Consider the following 21,394-nt stretch of genomic DNA (forward strand, 5'->3'; position numbering starts at 1 on the left):
ATTTTAGTCAACATTCATGTTTTTGTTGTTCAGTAAAATAATTGATTGTTCGTACAAGAATTAAAACTTGATAAAGTTTTACTCACAAATAAATCTGTTGAAATGTCATGTTTTTTTAATTGTATTATTTTGCATGGATGTCTGCTTATGACAAAAAAAAAAAATTACATTTATGTTTGGATATGATACAGCTTGTTTAAATTACCCCCAATTTCCAGTTAATTCCCAATAATTCCTATAAATTCCCATAATTCCCATAAATTTCCATAATTCCCATGGAAAGTTTCCAATTTGGAATATTTCCAATTCCAATATTCCCCAGCTTAACTTCCCATGGAAAGTTTCTGGAAATTTACTGGAAATTTTCCGCCCTTTTGCAACCCGTAGTCTGTCGTCTGTTTGGTCACGAGTGAGTTCACAAGATCTGAATTATTATAAATTAACTGAGGTTTCTGAACAGGAAGTGAAAATGAACCCGAGGCTGCAGAGAAGAAACACCGATGTGAGTGAACGGTTTCCTGCTCTAATCGGTTCTCTTTAATGTTTAATGAAAGGAGATCGAGGACAGTGAAGCTGTTCTAGATAAACCTCATGGTTCTCTCAGCTCCGACCTGCAGGAGGAATGTTTTCATCCTCGTTATGTAATGAGTCTGCACAAGATTAATTTCGAGACATGAAAAAAAAATAGAGCAGGAGTCAGAGTCAGATGAGGAGAGAGGAGGATCAGTCGTCAGGTGGTTGGAAAACATTTCATTATAATTAACTCAGCAGTCGCCTGCTCCGACCTGGAGGAGAAGTTTGATTTCATCCAGATCATCTGAAACTTTGTTGATCCAAAAATTAAACAAGTTAAACAAAATTTAAAAAAAATTAAAACCTCAGACTGAGGAGCTTTAACTTTTATAGCAGCTCTGAGTTTATTCTGAAGATCCTCAGAAGTTAAACAAGACACTGTACGTAAGGGATAATGTATAGTTCGGAGGTTGTTATGGAGAAATAAACCCCGACAGGTTGTATGGAACCCCGACGCGAAGCGGAGGGGTTTCATTCAACATGAAGGGGTTTATTTCTCCATAACAACCGACCAACTGTACATTATCCCGCTTATTACACGGTTTACGAGTGAAATAATTAATTTGAAACATAATGTTGATCAAAATACGACTTTCATCGATTTAAAATTGCATTTAGCGAATCTGCAAGACCGGTCACTTCCGCTGTTTTGCTGAGCCTCCTCCCGTTCGTGCATTTGAAGCCTTTGATAATCAATCAGTGGATCGATAGATTACCATACACGTGTTAAGATGTGTGTATTGTGTGTAGTCGTATCTGTCACAAACAAGAGATTAACTTTACTGTTTACGGGGTGCGTTTGTGTCGCGGAGTCGCGGTGCCAGCTGCACCGAGACGAGAGGAGGAGAGCTGTGACACTGGGTCAGAGGCTCTGATGCAGGTCTGGTTTCCAGCCACGATGTGGAAGGAGCCTCCACTCTCCTTGTAACAAGTTATCAGTCATTTATCTAACATCGCTATTAGTCCGAAGCTGTTTAATGACGGTAAAAATGAAACATATGGCAAATATCCTGCATATAGTTTCTCTTTTCTGTGCTGCGCTGATCAGAGCGGCTTCCCTAGCAACGGTCTGTTATACATGACGACGGTCCGTTATACAGAAATAACAGACCGCAGAACGCAGCGCTGGACCAATCAGAGAGCAGCATTCAATAGAGCCGTGTAATAAGTTTCTTTATCTGCCCATGTTGCCCCATTAATTTACAGTTTTCTCAACATATCTAACTTTAATGTTGATATTCTCACTTGTGTCTATTGATTAAACTCATTAAATTCTGTTTGAACAAATAACGCTAACTTTACTAAACCGAGTTTAATTGGAAATGTTTTCGACAGAGTTTGGCTTCATTTTAAACCAGGTGAATATCTCATGCATAAAAAACAACTTTAGAGACTCAACTCACTGCTGGATCAGTGGAAATAAACAGAGGAACTTAAAAACTGAGGATAAAGAAAAACAATGATGTGGTTTCTCTGAGACTTTAGGACACACAACATGTCAAACTGGCCGGCGAGAAAATGTCATATTTCTTTTATTAATGGCCCGCCGGTCGGTATAGCACTTGTATATCTGAAATATTCTCATTTTGCTTAAAGGCACCGTTAATGAAAAACAAAGTTTTTTTTTTTTTTTTTTATTATTATATGTCTGCCGACTGTTCAAATTTATATTTCTGATTAAAACAATGTCAGTTTTAGTCTGTTCAATAAATGTCAGACATACTTCATGTTTTACATTTATTTTGGCCCCTTGTGTGATTGAGTTTGACCCTCCTGCTTTAGGAGGTTGTTTCAGAGCAGAAAAACAGATAATTCACAAATAAAAACCAGAATTATGAATCTACAAAAACAGAGTCAGTTAAAATAACGTGAATAACGGAGCTGGAAATGTGTAAATGAAGTAAATATCAGAGTAAATCTTTGGTTGAGAGACTGTGGCATCAGGAGTTTCTCAGCTAACGGAGTTGAGTTTCCACCTCGGCTTCACAGATGTGTTTGGTTTTCATGCTGCTTCAGTTAAACTCTTCTCTCTCTCTCTCTCTCTGTCTCTCTGGTCTCTGACCCAGTTTCGCTGCCTGACTGGGAGCTGGTCTCATGTGAAGACCACACCGTGCCGTGCACACAGACAGACACACATGTGCGAGCCGCCCGGGGGGGTAGAGTGTGTGTGGTGGGGGGGGGTATCCTCTGAAATGCACTCGGTGATGGAGATGACAAGCTCTCATCACGCGCTCCCCGAGGCCACGGCCGACAGTCGATGCTCCAATAATCCCGTCCACACACACACAGGAGGACACATGGACACGCGGACACATGCAGCGAGGCCGCATGGAAAATAAAAACTGTAGTAAATATAGTTGTTAATCCCTCGGAGGAAGCAGGTGGAGAGACTGAGCTGTTAATTACAGATGTTTCCAGTCTGGTCCGGTTCATGGGCCAGGACGTTTAATGAGGAGCAGCACAGTCGGTCAGCAGGCCGGTCAGTGGTTTGGTTTGATTGGCTGCTGGTTGTTGCTCCTGTTGGCCACAAATCGAATTTTGATCGTGATTACGATTTTGGCTTCTCACGATCATGAAAACACTGTAATCTAAGAAAAACGATTAATGTGCTGCCGCCGCGCAGCGTGTATGTAAGTCACCGTGCTGTAAAAGCCCAGTGAAATGGCATTGGACGTGGATTATTTATTGTTTTTACATTGGTATTGGTATTATTCGTTCATCACTGAAGCCAGAAGAAGCCTGCAGTGAAACCTCAGTTGAAGTTATATTTAAAGTTGAGTTTTGGTGGCTCAATAAATACTTTTTTTTCAAAATCAATTAATAATCGTGATTATCATTTTTTCCATAATCGTCCAGCCCTACCACAGAGTCCAGTACAGTCCTGAATGAGTCTGGACCTGAATCCTCGTTTGTTTGGTGACTCAGATCATTCAGATGTGAACAGGTCTGTGTTTAAAATTTGTGAATGTTTCATCATCTCTGAAACAAGATGAATCGAGGCTCTAAAGGATTCATCTCCGTGTTCGTGGCTGAAAATTTAAAACGGACGATGAACGACACGACGACAGAAGAAGGAAAAACAAAAAATTAAAGGGACAACGACGAGGAGTTTTGGAAAAGCGAAGTGTTTTCTCACTACATTTATGAGCCTCCGCACCGTGAAATTCTTTGACCGGCGCAAGACAGACTCATGTTTTCATTCATCAAGAATTAAAGTCAGAGGTTGGAAGACGATCACATACCGTCGTAGTTCCCACCATAAACGGAGATTCGGCGGCGTTATTCTCATGACTCGCCACGAAACCGAAAGTAAAGAAACGCTGGTCGGCTCGCCCAGCATTTCCACCACCACTAATAATAACAAAATAACCAGAGACAAAACCATAGATTTATCTAAAATGGACCATTAACAAGTGGTAACGAAGATTCATCCACATTAATATGAGACTTTTTTATAACCAAATAGAAACTCCTCGTTGTCCCTTTAAAACAGATAAACACAGCTGCTGCCTTATCCACTCTACTGTAACGTGACCTTGGAGAGGAGATGACAGAGAAAACTGTGTAAGCGCTGATGGAGGATTAAAATATGAACAAGCGACGATATGAAAAGAATCTTTTCCAGGTTCATTATTAACATTTTAACTGTTGTCTCTTATTCTTTAAATGTTAAACACACACAGTCTCCACAGCTTTGACTAACGGTTAGTTATTATATATATTTTTAATAAACAGAGATGCATCACATCTTTTTATAATAAAACACTGATGATACCCCTTTTCCACCGAGCTGGTTCCGGTGCTGGTTCGGAGCCAGTTCCTGCTTAGCACCGGTTCTTTGCTTTTCCACTGCCTAAGCACCGGTTCTTGGTTCTTAGAACTGGTTCCAGACCAGAACCAACTTCTTGCTGGGCCAGAGCTAAGAACCGGTTCTTCCAGGCGCTGGCAGCAGGGTTACCTTAGCAACAAGACCAGCGCTAAGATATACAGACACGTTATCGCTACATATTAAGTTTGTTTATCGATGTAAACCAGTTGAAGCTAACTAGCTGAGCTACAGGCAGTGGCTAACAGCAGCTAACGCTCATATCAAAACATATCGCCGTCAAACGTAGTTGCCGGTCGCGGCGATTACGCCGAAGACGGCTGCTTTTTCTTTTTTTTTCAGCCGGTTTAGAGTTATCATTAATTAAAAGCCTAGTCTGTGCTTCCACTTCGGGTCCGGTGTTCAACACCCGCAGGTCGGACCGGGTTTTAATTTTCAGGTCAGTTTATAACTGTAGCAGGCAAAAATAAATAAATAAATAAATAAAAATAACTGTGGCAGGCACCAAAGACAGGAGCAGCTCCTGGATGGGGAGTGTGGCTCTGACTTGGCTCCTGATCAGTGGAAAAGCAAAGTGGTTCTTTGGAGGCACCAGAGTTGAACCAGTTAAGCACCGAACTAGCACCAGCACCGAACCAGCACTGGAACCAGTTTGGTGGAAAAGAGGTATCGTGGACTTTAATAAAACTGAATGAGAAATCAAAGTTTCTCAGGACTCTGACAAAGCAGATTATTATTATTATATCAGATGTATTATATCAATGTGATAACAGAGTGTTATATTATTCTCTCCAGTCTGAGCTGCAGGGAGGTGAAGACGATGATGACGTTACAGTCAGTGGTTCTTCATGAGACCACGGCTCAGAGCTGTGACATTAAAACACAATGAAGAAGAGAGAGTGTGTGTGTGTGTGTGTGTGTGTGTGGGCTCATGTGAGAGTCATGAGGCTGCAGCAGCCGCGAGCTGCAGGTCCTCACATCATCATCAGAGCAGAGATGTGATAAAGTCTCAGTTTCTGCTGCAGCTTCTGATCATCTGATCAATATCAACACAAACTGAGAGACTGATCAATCAAACAACAAGTTCTTTAAAGGGATAGTTCACCCAAAATTCAAATTTCACTCATTATCTACTCAAACAGCCTCACCGGTCCGACACCGAGCTGCAACGTTTTATCATCTGAACCGTTGAGCTCGTAACGATCCATTCATCACAGCTCGTTAAAGCCCCATGACACATGGACATGACTTTCCTGGAAGGCTATACTACCCACAATGCACTTGAACTTACTGTAACGTTGTGCATTTTGAATACAAACACATGTTGGTTTGATGTTTAATTTTAATTTATTTATCCTTTTTTAAAGAGGAACTCTGCAGGATTTTCACCTTAACTATCTAACCACAATTAGGAGAAGAGACCGGACTTGGAGAGTTCAGCTTTTAAGCACAAGAAGAAACTCATCTAAAGATCATAACACTAGGTTATAAATCAATAAAAAAAATGGCATAAATAACTATTTCTATACTAAATTAACACTGAATTAATTAATTAAAAGCAACATCATCAAAATAGTTGGTGATCTGCTTCTTTAAATCACAGACAGATGTTGTCGTCTGTGTGAAAACTATAAAACAAGGTCGCGGGTGAGTTGAGTTTCAGGTGTGAATCTTGTGACGTTTCCTAGGTGACAACAGGTCGGTGTTGGTGTAATATTATGGTATGTATAGCTTCTATAATGTGACTCCAGGGGTTTTCACCTCGGCATCTAAACTCAGCTTCGACTTTTTACTCTTCATAACAGAGTGTTGGTTCAACAACCGTCTGAGAGCTCAGCGAGGGGGCGTGGCCTGAGAGCAGAGGGGGCGTGGCCTATGCTCTGTGTGTGTGTGTGAGTGTGTGTGTGTGTGTGTCTGCTCTTTAAAAACCATACTGGGCCACCGCGGCCTTTTCTAAAGCAGCGTCAGCACATTTCAGGAGCTGCAGCCTCATTCACAGACTACACCCTGACAGAGACCGCTTTGTGTGTGTGTGTGTGTGTGTGTGTGTGTGTGTGTGTGTGTGTGTGTGTGTGTGTGTGTGTGTGTGTGTGTGTGTGTGTGTGTGTGTGTGTGATGGCATGCTGACAGTTAATTTAAAGAAAGCATCGTCCAATGAGAGTGTGTGTGTGTGTGTCCAGGTCCGACCTCGTCTTCAGTGCAGATTTATTAATGAAACTATTAAAAAAAAAAAAACTATAAAACATTTAAATGAATTAAAACTGGTCTCTGTTGTTAACCCTGTCCTGACTGTGTAAAATAATATAAAATAACAGATATATTAAATATTTATAACAGTGTATATATGATCGTATGTGTGGTAGTTTGACTCCACTGCAGTAAAACCCTGCAGCTCTAATCATCTAATGGTTTCTGGCAGACTCACAGCTCCTCCTGAATAAAAAAAAAAAAAAAAATGAACCTGAGTCGTTGTTTTTGTTTTTTTTCTGCCGAGTCATGTTTTCTTTAATAAGCTCAGGATGAAAATTGACTCCAATGAAAATAGTTTTTGCTGAAGTGATGAGATCATCACTTCAGCAAAAACTATTTTCAACGTACGTTAACAACACCCACCTGACTGACGCTGGATTTCCCTCGGTGTGGGGTCTGTAACATAAAAAGCTGAATATTGCTTATACAGCGCTCTACACTAACAACTGTTACTTTACTTTAGGAGAAGAATGTAGGATGTTATTTAACCCTTAAATAACGTTAAGCCTCAACCGTAACCACTTTTAAATCCAGGTTAAAAACATTTCTCTTTTCATGTCTTGAGCTCTTTTAAAGAACTTTAAATCGTAATCTTGGATTTGGATTGTAAATCCTCTTAATTGCTTTAATGCAAATCAATAGTAAATGCTGAAAACTCATATTTTATGCTCTATTTTAGTCTAGATATAGGCTACATATTCTTCTTTATTCTATTTTATTGCTTTTAATTGTATGTTTAATGTTTACATTTTTTATTATCCTGGGTTTTATTTCAATTCTTTAAATTGTATGTTTTTATACTGTTTTATGCTGGGGGGTTTTCTTCTTCTTCCGTTTCCAGTTCCTATGTTTTGTCTTTATGTAAAGCACATTGAGTTGAAATGTGCTACAGTATATAAATAAGATGCCTTGCTTTGCCTAAGGGTCCAATGTGACCTGTTTTTATATTTGAGAGCAGTAAAACCGCCCTCAACATCACGGTACAGTGATATTCCATATTCACCGTGTTTACATTTGTTGCCGTGTCATGGTTCAAACACTTGGACAAATCACAACATTTTACAGTTTGATCATTAAAAACCTCCTTTGGAGCAGCGCTGCAGTGAAATGTGAATAAAACAGGAATCAAAGAATTAAAAAATCCATTGATCTTTCATCACTTCCTGTTTGCAGCAGTAGAAACAGTAGAAAACTTTATTGTCCCGTCCTGTGTGACGACAGCAGCAGCAGCAGCAGCAGCAGCAGCAGCGGCAGCAGCAGCAGCAGCAGCAGCAGCAGCAGCAGCTCTGGTCCAGGATCAGTGACAGGGACCAGGACACATTTAATGAAGTAAAGATTTTCTCTGGCTCGAGGCCAAACGCTCGTCGCTCTGCTGCTGCTGCTGCGGAGAGAGAGGCCGCTCAGCTGATCACCATGACAACAACAACCACAACAATCCATAGGTGAAGATCAAAGACAACAGGTATCATCAATTACCTCTGATTGGATTGTGGGAATAATCAATGAGCTCAAATCCTGTCCTTTCAGAATAAAGGGCTACATTCTCAAAATAAAACAGCGACACACTTTTTTTCCAATGGGGATCATTTTGGTGACTGCGAGATCGCCATTTCGATCCCCATTCAACCGCCACAATGCCCATGAGCAAGGTCAAAGGTCACAGTGAAACTACCCTGAATAAATAAAGGACAAAATAAAATAAAATAAAGGTTCTCCTTCTGTAATCAATCAGGAAATCTATCAGCTAAAAGTTTACCTGGGAACATATAGATGTAGATTCTTTCAATTTGATCATTCCTATCAATAAACATCAATATACAGCAGCAGCAGGTGGATCAATACTTCCTACTGTACCACCGTTTACAGTGGAGAGAAAATTATCTATCAATCAAGTTCATTTATAGTTTGGAACAGAATCGAACAGGATGTATTTTTGTATTGTTTGTTCATGTACAATAAAACTAAATTTGTTGTGCAATATCCACACATCAACTCACATCTGATAATATAAATAATGTATAAAAGAAAAATATATCACAGATATCTAATATTTTCCTCCCTGAACAGAACAAACTCAACATATCAGATAATATTTGGATCTAAAAAGTGAAAAAGTGAAACTCTAAGTGATAAAATAACTTCAGTTAAATAAAAATACCTTTGTTAACTAAACAGTGAGTTATTTAGTTGAAGAGCCAGTGAACATATGTTTCTGTTTCTGTCTCTAAGACTCATTGGAAGAAAAAAAGCTTTGGGTCTTAACCATCTGGGACGCGCTCGTCCACCGTCACCGTCTCTAAAGGAGCTTGACCACAGACCATCTGGGACGCCCCCACCCCAACCACCATGTAGACGCCCCACGGGGTATTACCTTAAACTGCCCCATCATCCTCATCCTCACCCTCAGCCTTCATCAGGTGACACACTTACGTTCCTCTTTACAACATCCTGTTTCTTATTGTTTTCAGTCGGGAAGTTTCAGATCTCACACGTCCCAGCTTCTAATGAGCACCTGAACGCACCACCACCAAAACGCCTCCAACTGCAAACCACAAGAAACTGGAAAGCTGCAGGAATGGAAACAGATCTACGGTGGCTCTGAAGGTTCAATTCACTGCATTTTTGGAAAACACACGCAATAAAGGGGGGACGCAATTAAGCGAGGGACCAGTCACAATTAAGCGAAGGACCGGTCACAATAAAGCGAGGGACTGGTCACAATAAAGCGAAGGACTGGTCACAATAAAGCGAAGGACCGGTCACAACAAAGCGAAGGACCGGTCACAACTAAGCGAAGGACCGGTCACAATAAAGCGAAGGACCGGTCACAATAAAGCGAAGGACCGGTCGCAATTAAGCGAAGGACCGGTCACAATAAAGCGAAGGACCAGTCACAATTAAGCGAAGGACCGGTCACAATAAAGCGAAGGACTGGTCGCAATAAAGCGAAGGACCGGTCACAATAAAGCGAAGGACCAGTCACAATTAAGCGAAGGACCGGTCACAATTAAGCGAAGGACCGGTCACAACTAAGCAAAGGACCAGTCACAACTAAGCAAAGGACCAGTCACAACTAAGCAAAGGACCAGTCACAATTAAGCGAAGGACCGGTCACAATTAAGCGAAGGACCGGTCACAATTAAGCGAAGGACCGGTCACAATAAAGCGAAGGACCGGTCACAATAAAGCGAGGGGCCGGTCACAATAAAGCGAGGGACCGGTCACAATAATGTGAGGGACCAACATCAAAATCACAAATGTACTAATTGGGGTAAAAGTCAGAGTAGAACTGGATTTTACTGGAATTTATGTTAAAATAAAGATGATACGGACACGAACAGAGACTCTCCTGGTTTGTAGATGTGGAGCAGATCCAGGATCAGAGGAGTAAAAGAGCGTCGGATGTTTAATCATTAAAACTCAGAGCTCGGTGATGATTCACTGGGACTTTAAAGCTTCTTCTTCTTCTTCTTCTTCACAGTTCATGTTTGACTCTGAACATCTGACTCCTCTGAATCACTCCACTGTTCCTGCTGCTTCATCACTTCTTGTTCTCGTCGCCTCCAGGAGGTTTCACTCTAACTCACTCACCACTACTTTCTAAGTAGAGTAACCCATTACTTTTTTAATTAGATAACACTATAACTCTTCACTTTAACACTTCAAGACATGAATATCAAACTTTTTGCATGCCACTGTAGCCTATATGAACAAGAAAAATAGGCGAGAAAGTAGCCGTTTAGATCAGCAGTGTGTCGTTAATTTGTCTAAATACCAGCTGTTTACAATTTTGTTCGGACGAATTCGCCGCTACTCAAGCTAGCCATTGTGACCAACGCACTTCCGGTTACTTTCACAAAATAAAACACCCGTTTCCCTTTACATACAGAAAACCATGACGATAGAATTTGTGCTTTTACTTTGAAATAGGAAGCTAGCCTACCCTCGATGTAGCTAGCTTGAACCAAAATAGAGCGTCTTTGCTTGAACCCTCCGTTTTGACCGATCTCGTCCCGTTAGCGGCATTTGACCGCTCAAGATGCCTTACCGGAGAGTTTTGTAGCTCTGAGACGAAGATCGGCCCGCCGGTTTATCTTTAGAGTTGCTGAACCCACACTTCCATACACTTCCAGTGTTTGAGCTAAGCTAATTAGCGACTTTAGGTGGAGGCAGGCTAACACTACCCATACACTTCCAGTGTTTGAGCTAAGCTAATTAGTGACTTTAGGTGGAGGCAGGCTAACACTACCCATACACTTCCAGTGTTTGAGCTAAGCTAATTACGGGCGATACGGCTCTATCTCCCTTGTTACTGCACACACAGTCGAAAGGATGGTGTCTATCTGCTGGTCATGGACTCGGGAGTCAGGCAAGACACGTAAAAAAAAATATGTTGGCGTATCCCTTTAATGTTAATCTGATCCTTCCTGTTAATTCCTCTGTTCTGATTGCACAAACACTGGAACTGTGACGTAACGTACGTTATAATAATAATACAACAGGAATGCAGATCTAACTGTTCTGAGTCTGAATGTGTGTTAAAATAAACTGTATTTGTCTGTCCATAATATAACATTGTGTGTTCTTCTTCTAAAAACCTCAGACTCACATCGTCTCCGCTCTTTCAGGATCTCCAGATTCTGGTCAGTTCACAGTTTTACCGTTAAACCATGTGGAACCTGAACGCAACTCTCTGACTGTCAACAACCAGGAGGCTTCGGTCCGGTCAGAGCAGGAATGCTGGGGGGGGGGGGGCAACGGGGCAACGGGGCAACGGGGCACCGGCAGCACCGAGCACATCACACCTCACACTTTACAAACACACACACACACACACACACTGAGCTGCAGGCCGAATGTTCTGCAGCTGTGAACTAACGAGACAGAAGCTTCCACAGAGAAACAGACAACTGGACTGAGTTTGGGGCAGAATAAACAAACGAAGATTCATTAACTCTGAATAAAGAAAAATAAAAACAGGGAGCAGAAGTTTTCATCCTGTTTCCTCCGAGCTCCTTGTGCACGGCAGGAATTCACTCACTCACTCACTCATGAGGCCTTTTGAGCTGTGAGTGAACGTGATCGGATCAGAACCGGAGACGTGGCCAAGAGTCGCGGCGAGTAAACACAACAAGTCAGGACGCCAAACAGCAACAACAACAACAACAATAACAAAGCAGGAAGTTGATTTTGAAGCTCAGTGATTGGATGATTGTTGCAGAAATGCACAAACAACAGCGTCACGGTTAAATTATCACAAAGGAAGAAAAAGTCAATCCTGATAGAGGATTAATGAAAATGGATGAAAAACTTTGAAAGAAAAGGGAACAAAAGTTGAGAGAATTAATCAAAAATATTATTAAAATTGCCAAAACCGTGTCAAAACTTAAACAAAGTGCCTAAAATTTCATCTTCTACACATGTAAAGGAAAATAACTGTTTCCATTTTTTCACATTTTTTCCAGGTCAAACTTAAAATCTCAACTCGACCAGATGTTCAGCCATAATTAACCACATGTAGCCTATGAAGCCGTACATGTGCGCAGTGTGTTGAGGTTTTGGGGTTTCGGGCCTGGACCGACGTTGCTGCTGCTGCGGCGACATGGACCTGAACACATGAACGTGTGTCAGCTGACCGTCTCTCTCCCTGCAGCGCTGCAGATCAGATCAGAGCAGCGCTGCAGATTAATGTAACCTTTCATGTTGCTCTGTGGCGGCTAATCTCAGTCACAATGTCATGTCATGCGATGCAAAGCCACACACACACACACACATGCAAACACACACACACACACACACACACACACACACACACACACACACACACACACACACACACACACACACACACACACACACAATGCCTTTGTTGTGGTGCTCTAAGACTCAGATGTCGTACATTGCGAACATAGCTGTATAACAGCAGATTATAACGACTTTGATTCTGACCTCAGCTCTGATCTCTGATGTTGGACCTCGGTCAAACGAACCAGCAGGAACAGAACAACTACAAACTACTACACACACACACACACACACACACACACACACACACACACACACACACACACACACACACACAAAAAAAAACATAGTGTGATTCTCTTTTTAAACTGGGATCGGCCTTGTGACTTTTCTTTCAGGACTAATATCCCAGGAGAGAGAGTGTTTCCTCTAATGATTAACCTTGAAGACATCCTGTGAAACATTAGCTGCTGAGGAGCGAGCACAGCTGACAGGTCGCTGGCATCACACACACACACACAAACCACCAACCGGCCACATCTGACTGTCAAATGCCACACACAAACATGCAAACACTTAATTATTACACCTTTAAATGGAAAAAATACAAGAAAAAATCCACAATATGATGTCGTAGGGACGGAGAGAGGAAATATTTCCTGCCACGTGCCATCACACTGGACAATAACTGCTCAAAACTCTGGTCATAACATACAGTCACTACGTACTTCATATGTTTTTACTCCACCTTACATTTTATTTTGCACTAGCCTACAATCAACACTCCCTATTTGTTGTATTTACATTTTTATATATTACATTTTATATTGCTATTTTATTATGTATAGGTTGTTCTTTTTAATTCTTTGTGTTGCTATTGTCATTGTGTGTAATGCTGCTGCTGCTGCACTGTAATTTCTTAAGCTTGGGATCAATAAAGTCTCTATCTATCTATCTATCTATCTATCTATCTATCTATCTATCTATCTATCTATCTATCTATCTATCTATCTATCTATATCAGTGGATGAAGTGACACACAAGTCGTGTAAATATGACTTTAGAGACGCTAGGTGGAAAGCAGAGAGCCTCCATTCTCCCTGGAACAAGTTACAAGTCATTTATTTAACCTGCACTAGTACTTTGAAGCTGCTTCATTAAGGTAAAAATAATAATAAGGTTAAAAAAAAAAAAATCTGCATAGCCCCTCTTTAAATCCAGGTGTGTGGGTCAGTTTATCTCAGAGGACACTGCAGCATCTTGATGCAAAAGCAGCAGCCACAAAACAATACGTAATCTATAAAAAAATATGTGATATTATGAATGTAATAAGAGTAATGTGTTTATGTTATTTTATGAAATAAATGCACCAATGAAATGAAGCACAAACGTCTGTTTACTGTTTCCAGAGCAGTGGAGCGAGCAGCAGCAGCCTGGCATGCAGCCGGACTGGGACTGTCCCGGTGCCAGGTAAACCACTACAAACACTTACACTGCAATAAATGTGTCCGAAAAGAAGAGTAAGAGTAAATTTCTTATTTTTCACATCAATGAATTACGGTACTATATTTTTTTCTAAATGAATGCAAGGAGCTTTTAACTCTTGTTAGTGAGAATGAACTCTTTGAAAGCAGCTGCACTGATGTGCTGCTTTTAGGGGTTAGGGTTTCCTTCTTTGACAAACACAGCTTGTGTCCAATAGGATTTTAGAAAAAGACCTGAAAGTAACCAGTACTTTTCAGCCTTCCTACTAATTAACTCCAGTAAAAGTAAAAAAATATTAGTCTTGGAAATGTATTCAAGTAAGAGTAATAAGTACCAAAGAAATCTAATACTCAAGTAAAGTACAAATCCTCTGGATATGTACTCAAGTATATTTACTCTGTTACTGTCCACCACTGCTTTCATGTCACGGTGCCAAGGATAGTTATGTGTTATGTGTTATCCCAGTCACTGTTCCCTCTCAGGTGTTTTACTGCTCTCCTCCTCTTTGCCCAGAAGACAAAAAAAAGTTGCACACTCAAATATCCCAGACTAGTTGTTTATTTCTCTCTAATGTGGCTTTGAACTGTGAAATGTAGGACCTTAACTATGGTCTGTTGTGCAACTACGAGTTAAGTTTTTGCTTGAGAATTACTGTATTATTACTGTTCATATCAAGAATGCTTCTGTGCCAAGAGTTGATGACACCAACTTGATGTTAGTTTTTTGTTTTTCATATTGTTCATATGGCAATAATAATGGCAGTAATAAAACAATATTGTATTTTGTTATCATTAACTGTAACTGACCTAGATATGGAGTAACTTAGCCTAGGTAATGTTGTCAAAATAATCTGTTATTAATCATTATAGGCTAGTAATAGCCGATTGTATTGATATTTGGATGTACGTTTAAGCTGTCGCCCACAGTCGCTCAAGCAGCTCATTTACACTATGTAAAGCACTTTGTTACACCGAATGGATTGTTGTAAAGGGCTGTATAAATAAAGTACATTTGCATTTACATTTACATCAGGGGAGTTGAATTTCTGCTCAGGAGTTTTGAAAATTAGAGGGAACATTGATCCCAGTTAAAGACTTTTTTGGCTAGGTATTCTATCATCTGGCATAAGTTAAAATAGTAGACTAGCGACTCCAAAGCCTAAGTTAAGCATTTCCCCACTATTAACTGGTTTGAGGTGCGGTTCTCCGGGGCTTACCTTCCCAGCTCCTTCCCGGGCAGGATGGTGTAGTGGTCGGTGAAGGGTTCGCTGATGATCGGGGTCTTGATTCCGGACAACAAGCCGCCACCGACACCGACGCCGCGGGTTGTTATGGTTTCTGGGATCATGATGACGTCGTGAAGTTCCGTTAGCGTCCGTTAAATTCAAATTAAAAAAGAAAAAAAAAGTTTAAAGTTAACGGACGGACGGCGACGGTTGGTTGGTTACCACGGTGATACACCTAACGTTACTGTAAAGGACGACGACAACAACAACACGGAGTTTGTCTTTGTCGGTCTAGTTATTAAAAGTTGAGTTAATAAAAGCTGCCGCATAGTTTCGTCGTGTCGTGTTTGGTGATATCGAGGCTCTTCTGTCTCCTCCGGCTCATGGTGGTGAGGTGAAGTGAAGTTTGTTCCGCTCTGAGCTGCTCTGCTGCTCTGCTGTCGGTCAGCGGTCCTCAGTCCCACACACGACACACACACACTACCACCAGCAGCAGCACTACAGCAGCCAGTCAGAGAGACGAGCTGCTGCTGCCTGCTGCTGCTGTGCTGTCAGTTGCCATGGCAGCCTGCGCTGATTGACACATGGGCTGGCCAATGGGATGGGGCGGAGGGGGCAAAGGGGGCGGGGCCACTCACGTGTGGGGAAAAAAAGAAAGAGAGGAGAAAGAGATCGTCTGTTGCTATCAATGTTGATGGTGATTTTATTTTGTTTTGGAGGAATGTTGTGTTTGGGCTCCCTGACCTGAAAAAAAAACAAGGAAAAAGCCAGCATAACTTTTATTATCAACCTTATTATTTTAATGGCAAAATTTCATATTCACAAATGTAAGTTCATTAAAAAAAAACCTTCCTTTACTGCTTTTAAAGGGATAGTTCAACATTTTTGAAAATTGGCCCATCGCCATGATCCCCCTAGTAATAGCAGTAGGTTCGTTACCTTTAATTGTTGGTCCAAGCTGCTTTTAGATCGGGGGAGAAGAATACCGAGCGGCGCAGCTACACTACGGAGGCTAATGGAATTTCTTGGTTTTGCTCATCAAACTCAGCAAATACACAACCAAAAAACTCAAAAACGCTGTGGTGGACAAGTTGTGACCTGCACATTTACCACGCTATGAGATAATAGCGGAAAGTTAAGAGAAGTGAAGCAAATACTCGGAACTACTTTCTTCAGTGAACCACTGGTCGGAGGGACACAGTGTGCGCACCTCAGCCAGTGCCGTAGCCGTAGCCGTAAACAGGCGCTTTTGAAATCACTCCGCCGAGCAGCCGTCTAGAGTGTAAAGTCCGACTTTGCCTCTAAAACAACTCCATCTCGCAACTTGCCGCTATTATCTCATAGCGTGGTGAATGTGCAGGTCACAACTTGTCCACCACAGCGTTTTTGAGTTTTTTGGTTGTGTATTTGCTGAGTTTGATGAGCAAAACCAAGAAATTCCATTAGCCTCCGTAGTGTAGCTGCGCCGCTCGGTATTCTTCTCCCCCGATCTAAAAGCAGCTTGGACCAACAATTAAAGGTAACGAACCTACTGCTATTACTAGGGGGATCATGGCGATGGGCCAATTTTCAAAAATGTTGAACTATCCCTTTAACAGTGAGCTCAAGCAATACATAACCTCCATCAAATTTTCAAACAACCAGAAAGTGATTAAGACTATCAATATATGTGAAAACTTGAAAAAAAAATTGTAAATTTATAAATTCCCCCTGCGGCGTATAATATAAATGTGCTTTATTAATTGCATTTTACCATGAAAAACTGTTTTTGTATTGTGAAACAAAGTTTTGAATAAAATAAAAAAAAGAGAGAGATATTCCGGAGTCTAAAATAAATAGTTATGGAGGCTCAAAGTGGCCAAAATGTAAATACATAATTCTGAAGGTAAATAAAGAGTAGCCTATACGTATATTGTTTTTGTTTTTAAGAAGTGAGTTGATGCCAGTTTTTCATAAACTAGTTACAGAATTTGGATCAGGGAAAAATCATAATTTGTTGATGCAGTGTGGTGTATAATCTACCTGTAGTGAATATAATCTGACTGTAGTTAATATAATCAGACTGTATAATCTGACTGTAGTTATAATCTGACTGTAGTTTATATATAATCTGACTGTAGTTATAGTCTGACTGTAATCTACTTGTAGTAAATATAATCTGACTGTAGTTAATATAATCAGACTGTAGTTATAATCTGACTGTAGTTATAGTCTGACTGTAGTTTATATATAATCTGACTGTAGTTATAATCTGACTGTAGTTTATATATAATCTGACTGTAGTTATAGTCTGACTGTAGTTAATATATAATCTGACTGTAGTTATAATCTGACCGTAATCTACTTGTAGTAAATATAATCTGACTGTAGTTAATATAATCAGACTGTAGTTATAATCTGACTGTAGTTTATATATAATCTGACTGTAGTTATAGTCTGACTGTAGTTCATATATAATCTGACTGTAGTTATAGTCTAACTGTAATCTACTTGTAGTAAATATAATCTGACTGTAGTTAATATAATCAGACTGTATAATCTACCTGTAGTTAATTTAATCTGACTGTAACTGTAGTTATCAGACTGTAGATATAATCTGACTGTAGTTTATATAATATTTATAAAATCACAGCCACTGATCAGATCTTCAAACAGGTTTTAATTGTTGAATATTCACTTATTATAAGAAGAAAATAAACATGTTCACACACAGAGACTGATCTGGTAATGAGACACAGGAGGAGACTTTTGAGTATGTAAGTGCGTCTCGATTCAAAAAAACATTCGCAACCTTTGTAGTCGTTTGTTTCGGTGAGTGCAAAACAACAGTATTCGATTTGAGACAACACTAACCATCTGTGACAGTTGACAGGTCCCGTCACTATGCCTCCAATTGATCATGCGCCCTGCCTGCCACACATCTAAATTCGCACACAGTGTAGCCTACTCATGGAAGCATTTGACTTCAGACACAGCACAGGATCGGAAGAAGATGAAGGAGGAAATGAAGAAGAAGGAGGAGGAGACAGGAGCAGAACCTGGTTCAGTGCAGAGATCAGTACGGCAGCAGGCGAGATTTCTTCTTTAAACAGTAATGGTCACAGGAAGTGATGTCAATGTCCTGACCTATGACCAACAGCCAGCTCTCAGGAGACATAGGGTAAACCAGATCATCTTCAGAACACCAGTAGCAACCTGTATCAGACCGTTGGACTTTACTGAGCTTCAGTTCTCCATCAGGTTTGTGCCCAATTAGAGTTCGACCCTTGAAGAAATCAGCCTCCACTCCGCGGCCATCTCTTTCTCTGCAGCGCAGCGTGACATCACTTCCTGTCATCACAGGAAGTGCAGGAATCTCCAGGATTACAAAACCTGAATGACAGAGTCACATAGAGAGTTACAGCTGCAGACCAGAGTCATATACAGACAGAGTTACAGCTACAGACCAGAGTCATATACAGAGTTACAGCTACAGAGTCTGAACCTCTCACCTTTTGTCAGAATGAGTTCGACCCAGTAGCTCCTCTCTCCTGAACTGGTTTCACACCAGTAAACTCCAGAGTCTGAGTCGGAGAGAGAAAAGATGAAGCAGGTCAAATCTTCAATGAACCCAAAATCAAAACCACACTGCTCCTCTATCAGTCCTCCTCTGGCCCTCTTCATTCTCAGTTCTCCTATCTGCTCATCATCAACACAGGTCAGTCCCACTGACTCTCCAGGGAAGAACTGCAGACGGTTTGGATGAACGCTCACAGACACTGGAGGACAGAGAGATATAGAGAGAGAGAGAGTCAGTCAGATAGAGAGACACCGACAGACAGTAACAGTTTCCTCTCTCACCTGCAGAAGCAGCTGGTCCATACAGCAGCACACACACACCTGTAACAGGAGGTCAGAGGTCAGTGACGGTTCAGACCTCCATGAGGATGACTCTTCTGTTTCTGTGATTTCTTTACTAAAATAAACGGTCGGAGATATTATAGACATTTATTTTAGTAAAGAAAGCATCACAACAAGGACAAAGTGTTAGTTTCTCTCTGTGATGGGATAGTAATGTCTTTCTGGGATGTTTCAGAGTTGGGCTATCTGAGGTGAGTGGCTACATGCAGAAACACAAAGTTTCTACTGTTTCTACTCTACACTATATGAGTTCAGTGGTGTCTCTAAGGATTCCAGTCATGTACCAGAGATATCTGATTGTTTTCTGAGTGTTTGTGTTGCCACAGTTACCTTGAAAATAAAGTAATCTACTGATTACAGTCAAACTCTTACTTATCAAACACTTACCTCTGAAAACTACATGATGAACTTGTTGATTTCACATGGGTTGTGTGTGGGTCTGTACCACAGGAGAGGTTGTGTCGTTCAGTAACATATTTACTGTTTCTCTATCAAAAAGTAGGCTACTCTATTTCCAGTGAATATGAGAAGATCTGTTGTTGGTGTCCGTCTGTATGTTAAAGTTTTGCAGCCACTGTCCTTCAGATGCTCTACCAACAACTGGCTGCAGAGCCTGGAGCTTCACAAGGTAATTTGTAAATTTTTTATTTGTAATAAATTTGGTAATTTAAGCTAAATCAAATTGGAGCCCAGACGCTTATAAAAACCAGGCGTGTATTTGCAACAGGCTACACTTTATTTTTGCAGTGACCAGCACCAGACCATTAGGCCAAGAACGAGGAGGTCACCGTAGGACCACTGGAACAAAACTACTTTTTTCCCCCCGACACATCTTTATTGGCATCAGACAGTAAATACAAAGACACTTTGTTTGTGTTACCACGACACAAGGAGCTGATCAGTTATGATTTCAACATTGTACAATTAGCGCATTTGTCTTTAGCATTTATTGGTCTTTAGCAGTCCAGCTCGACCTGTCATGTGTGTGCGCCTGCATATGAGAGAGAGCGGGAGGAAGGGCTGACTGTCTCTGACTGACAGAGGTGAGAGCCGGTGAAAGGCTGTTAAAAAATAACTTCTTTTTTCTGTGCAAGACTATGGTAAACACTTAATCACCCCGGCGTTTAATTGAACGGGCGCCTACTGAATGAGGTGGCGGCTGTTAGAGCACATGGCGCGTATTTGCACGTGGGCGACTATTTGGTCATATATGGCAATTTGAAGTCATGCTCTGAAGAGCAGGAAGTGACAGACTGAGTGGTCTAACTGTAGTGGAGCTGTAACAGAGTTTAGTTTAGTTTAGTTTAGTTTAGTTTAGTTTAGTTTAGTTTATTATTCGGATCCCCATTAGCTGCAGCAAAGCTACAGCTATTCTTCCTGGGGTCCAACATTATCAAATATACAGTCAAAAATACAAAAACAGAAACATTATACAAATTAAAAACAAAGAAAACAAAAAAACAAGTGAGCAATACACCTCACCTAACAATCCTGCTCAGTCCCCTCTTTACACTATTCTTCTTTGTAAAAAACGGCAGCATGTCAGACAGTAAATGTTCAGTTTCAAAGAGACACTCGTCATTTTTGAAGCTCGACTCACCCAGCAGCAGAAACACAGGTGCAGTCTTCATGTTGTCTTGTAGTCGACTGACTGTCAATCTGAGCTGCAGAGCGTCGACTTGCTCATCTTCCTCCCTTGTGGGCTGAACTCTGAGTCATAAAACCTCTGCTGTGGTGGAAGGTAGTCTGTTCATACAACAGTTTTCCTTTTTGTGGTGGGCTGTACATGTGAAGAAGCACGTAGCCTCACCTTTGTGGGACGTTTGAATCATAGACTGTAAAAAGAATGGACGTAGCACCGTGACGTCACCCATTGGTTTGGGGGAGTCTGTTTTGTGTCTCTACTACGGGGGTTTGAGCCGCGCCATGTTGGATTCTACTTGCCATATTTGGAGCGGTGCGGCCGTTAGCCGGCCGAGGACCCGCCCACTGGCCTCGTAGCAGCGGTCGCCGGACCTGTCACTCAACGGTTCTGCTCCCTAATTGGCCAGAACTTTAAACCTAATAATAGTAAAACGGTAGAGTTAAAAAAAAATTCACCCCCCTCAGAGTGTGTGCGGGGGTAGAAACTATCGATTGAGACCAAAAAAATAAAATGTACCAGGCTGTAAATATGTTTTTTTAAGCTGTAAAATCGGCTATTTTAACATGGGGCTCAATTGGAGTTGCTCCCTTCTGGAGCCAGCCCCCAGCGACAGCCGAGGGGATTGCAGCTTTTTGAATGCGGAAGTGAGCTTCACTTCTCAGACCGACAACTGCCCCCTTGGTTTGAATCTGCAGATCCTGAGCTACCAGGAAGTGGAAGAAGTGAAACAACTAAACATGTTTCC

At 41.2% G+C, this 21,394-nt stretch overlaps 1 protein-coding gene across 1 annotated transcript in view; it reads right to left on the bottom strand.

Moving 5' to 3' along the window:
* The window catches only part of LOC311003469 (serine/threonine-protein kinase 17A-like), a gene marked incomplete at both ends in the record, with an annotated part of 39,936 nt that extends 19,301 nt beyond the window's left edge, over positions 1–20,635 (bottom strand). The window contains 5 exons of the mRNA XM_083995236.1: positions 15,096–15,216; positions 15,639–15,737; positions 18,231–18,476; positions 18,596–18,862; positions 20,605–20,635. Coding sequence (XP_083851362.1) covers positions 15,096–15,216; positions 15,639–15,737; positions 18,231–18,476; positions 18,596–18,862; positions 20,605–20,635 — 764 coding nt within the window. The remainder of the gene's footprint in view (positions 1–15,095; positions 15,217–15,638; positions 15,738–18,230; positions 18,477–18,595; positions 18,863–20,604) is intronic.
* Between the last annotated feature and the right edge of the window lie 759 nt (positions 20,636–21,394).

The sequence above is a fragment of the Trachurus trachurus genome (assembly GCF_905171665.1).
Source record: "Trachurus trachurus genome assembly, chromosome: 20".
NCBI classification, from domain to species: Eukaryota; Metazoa; Chordata; class Actinopteri; order Carangiformes; family Carangidae; genus Trachurus; species Trachurus trachurus.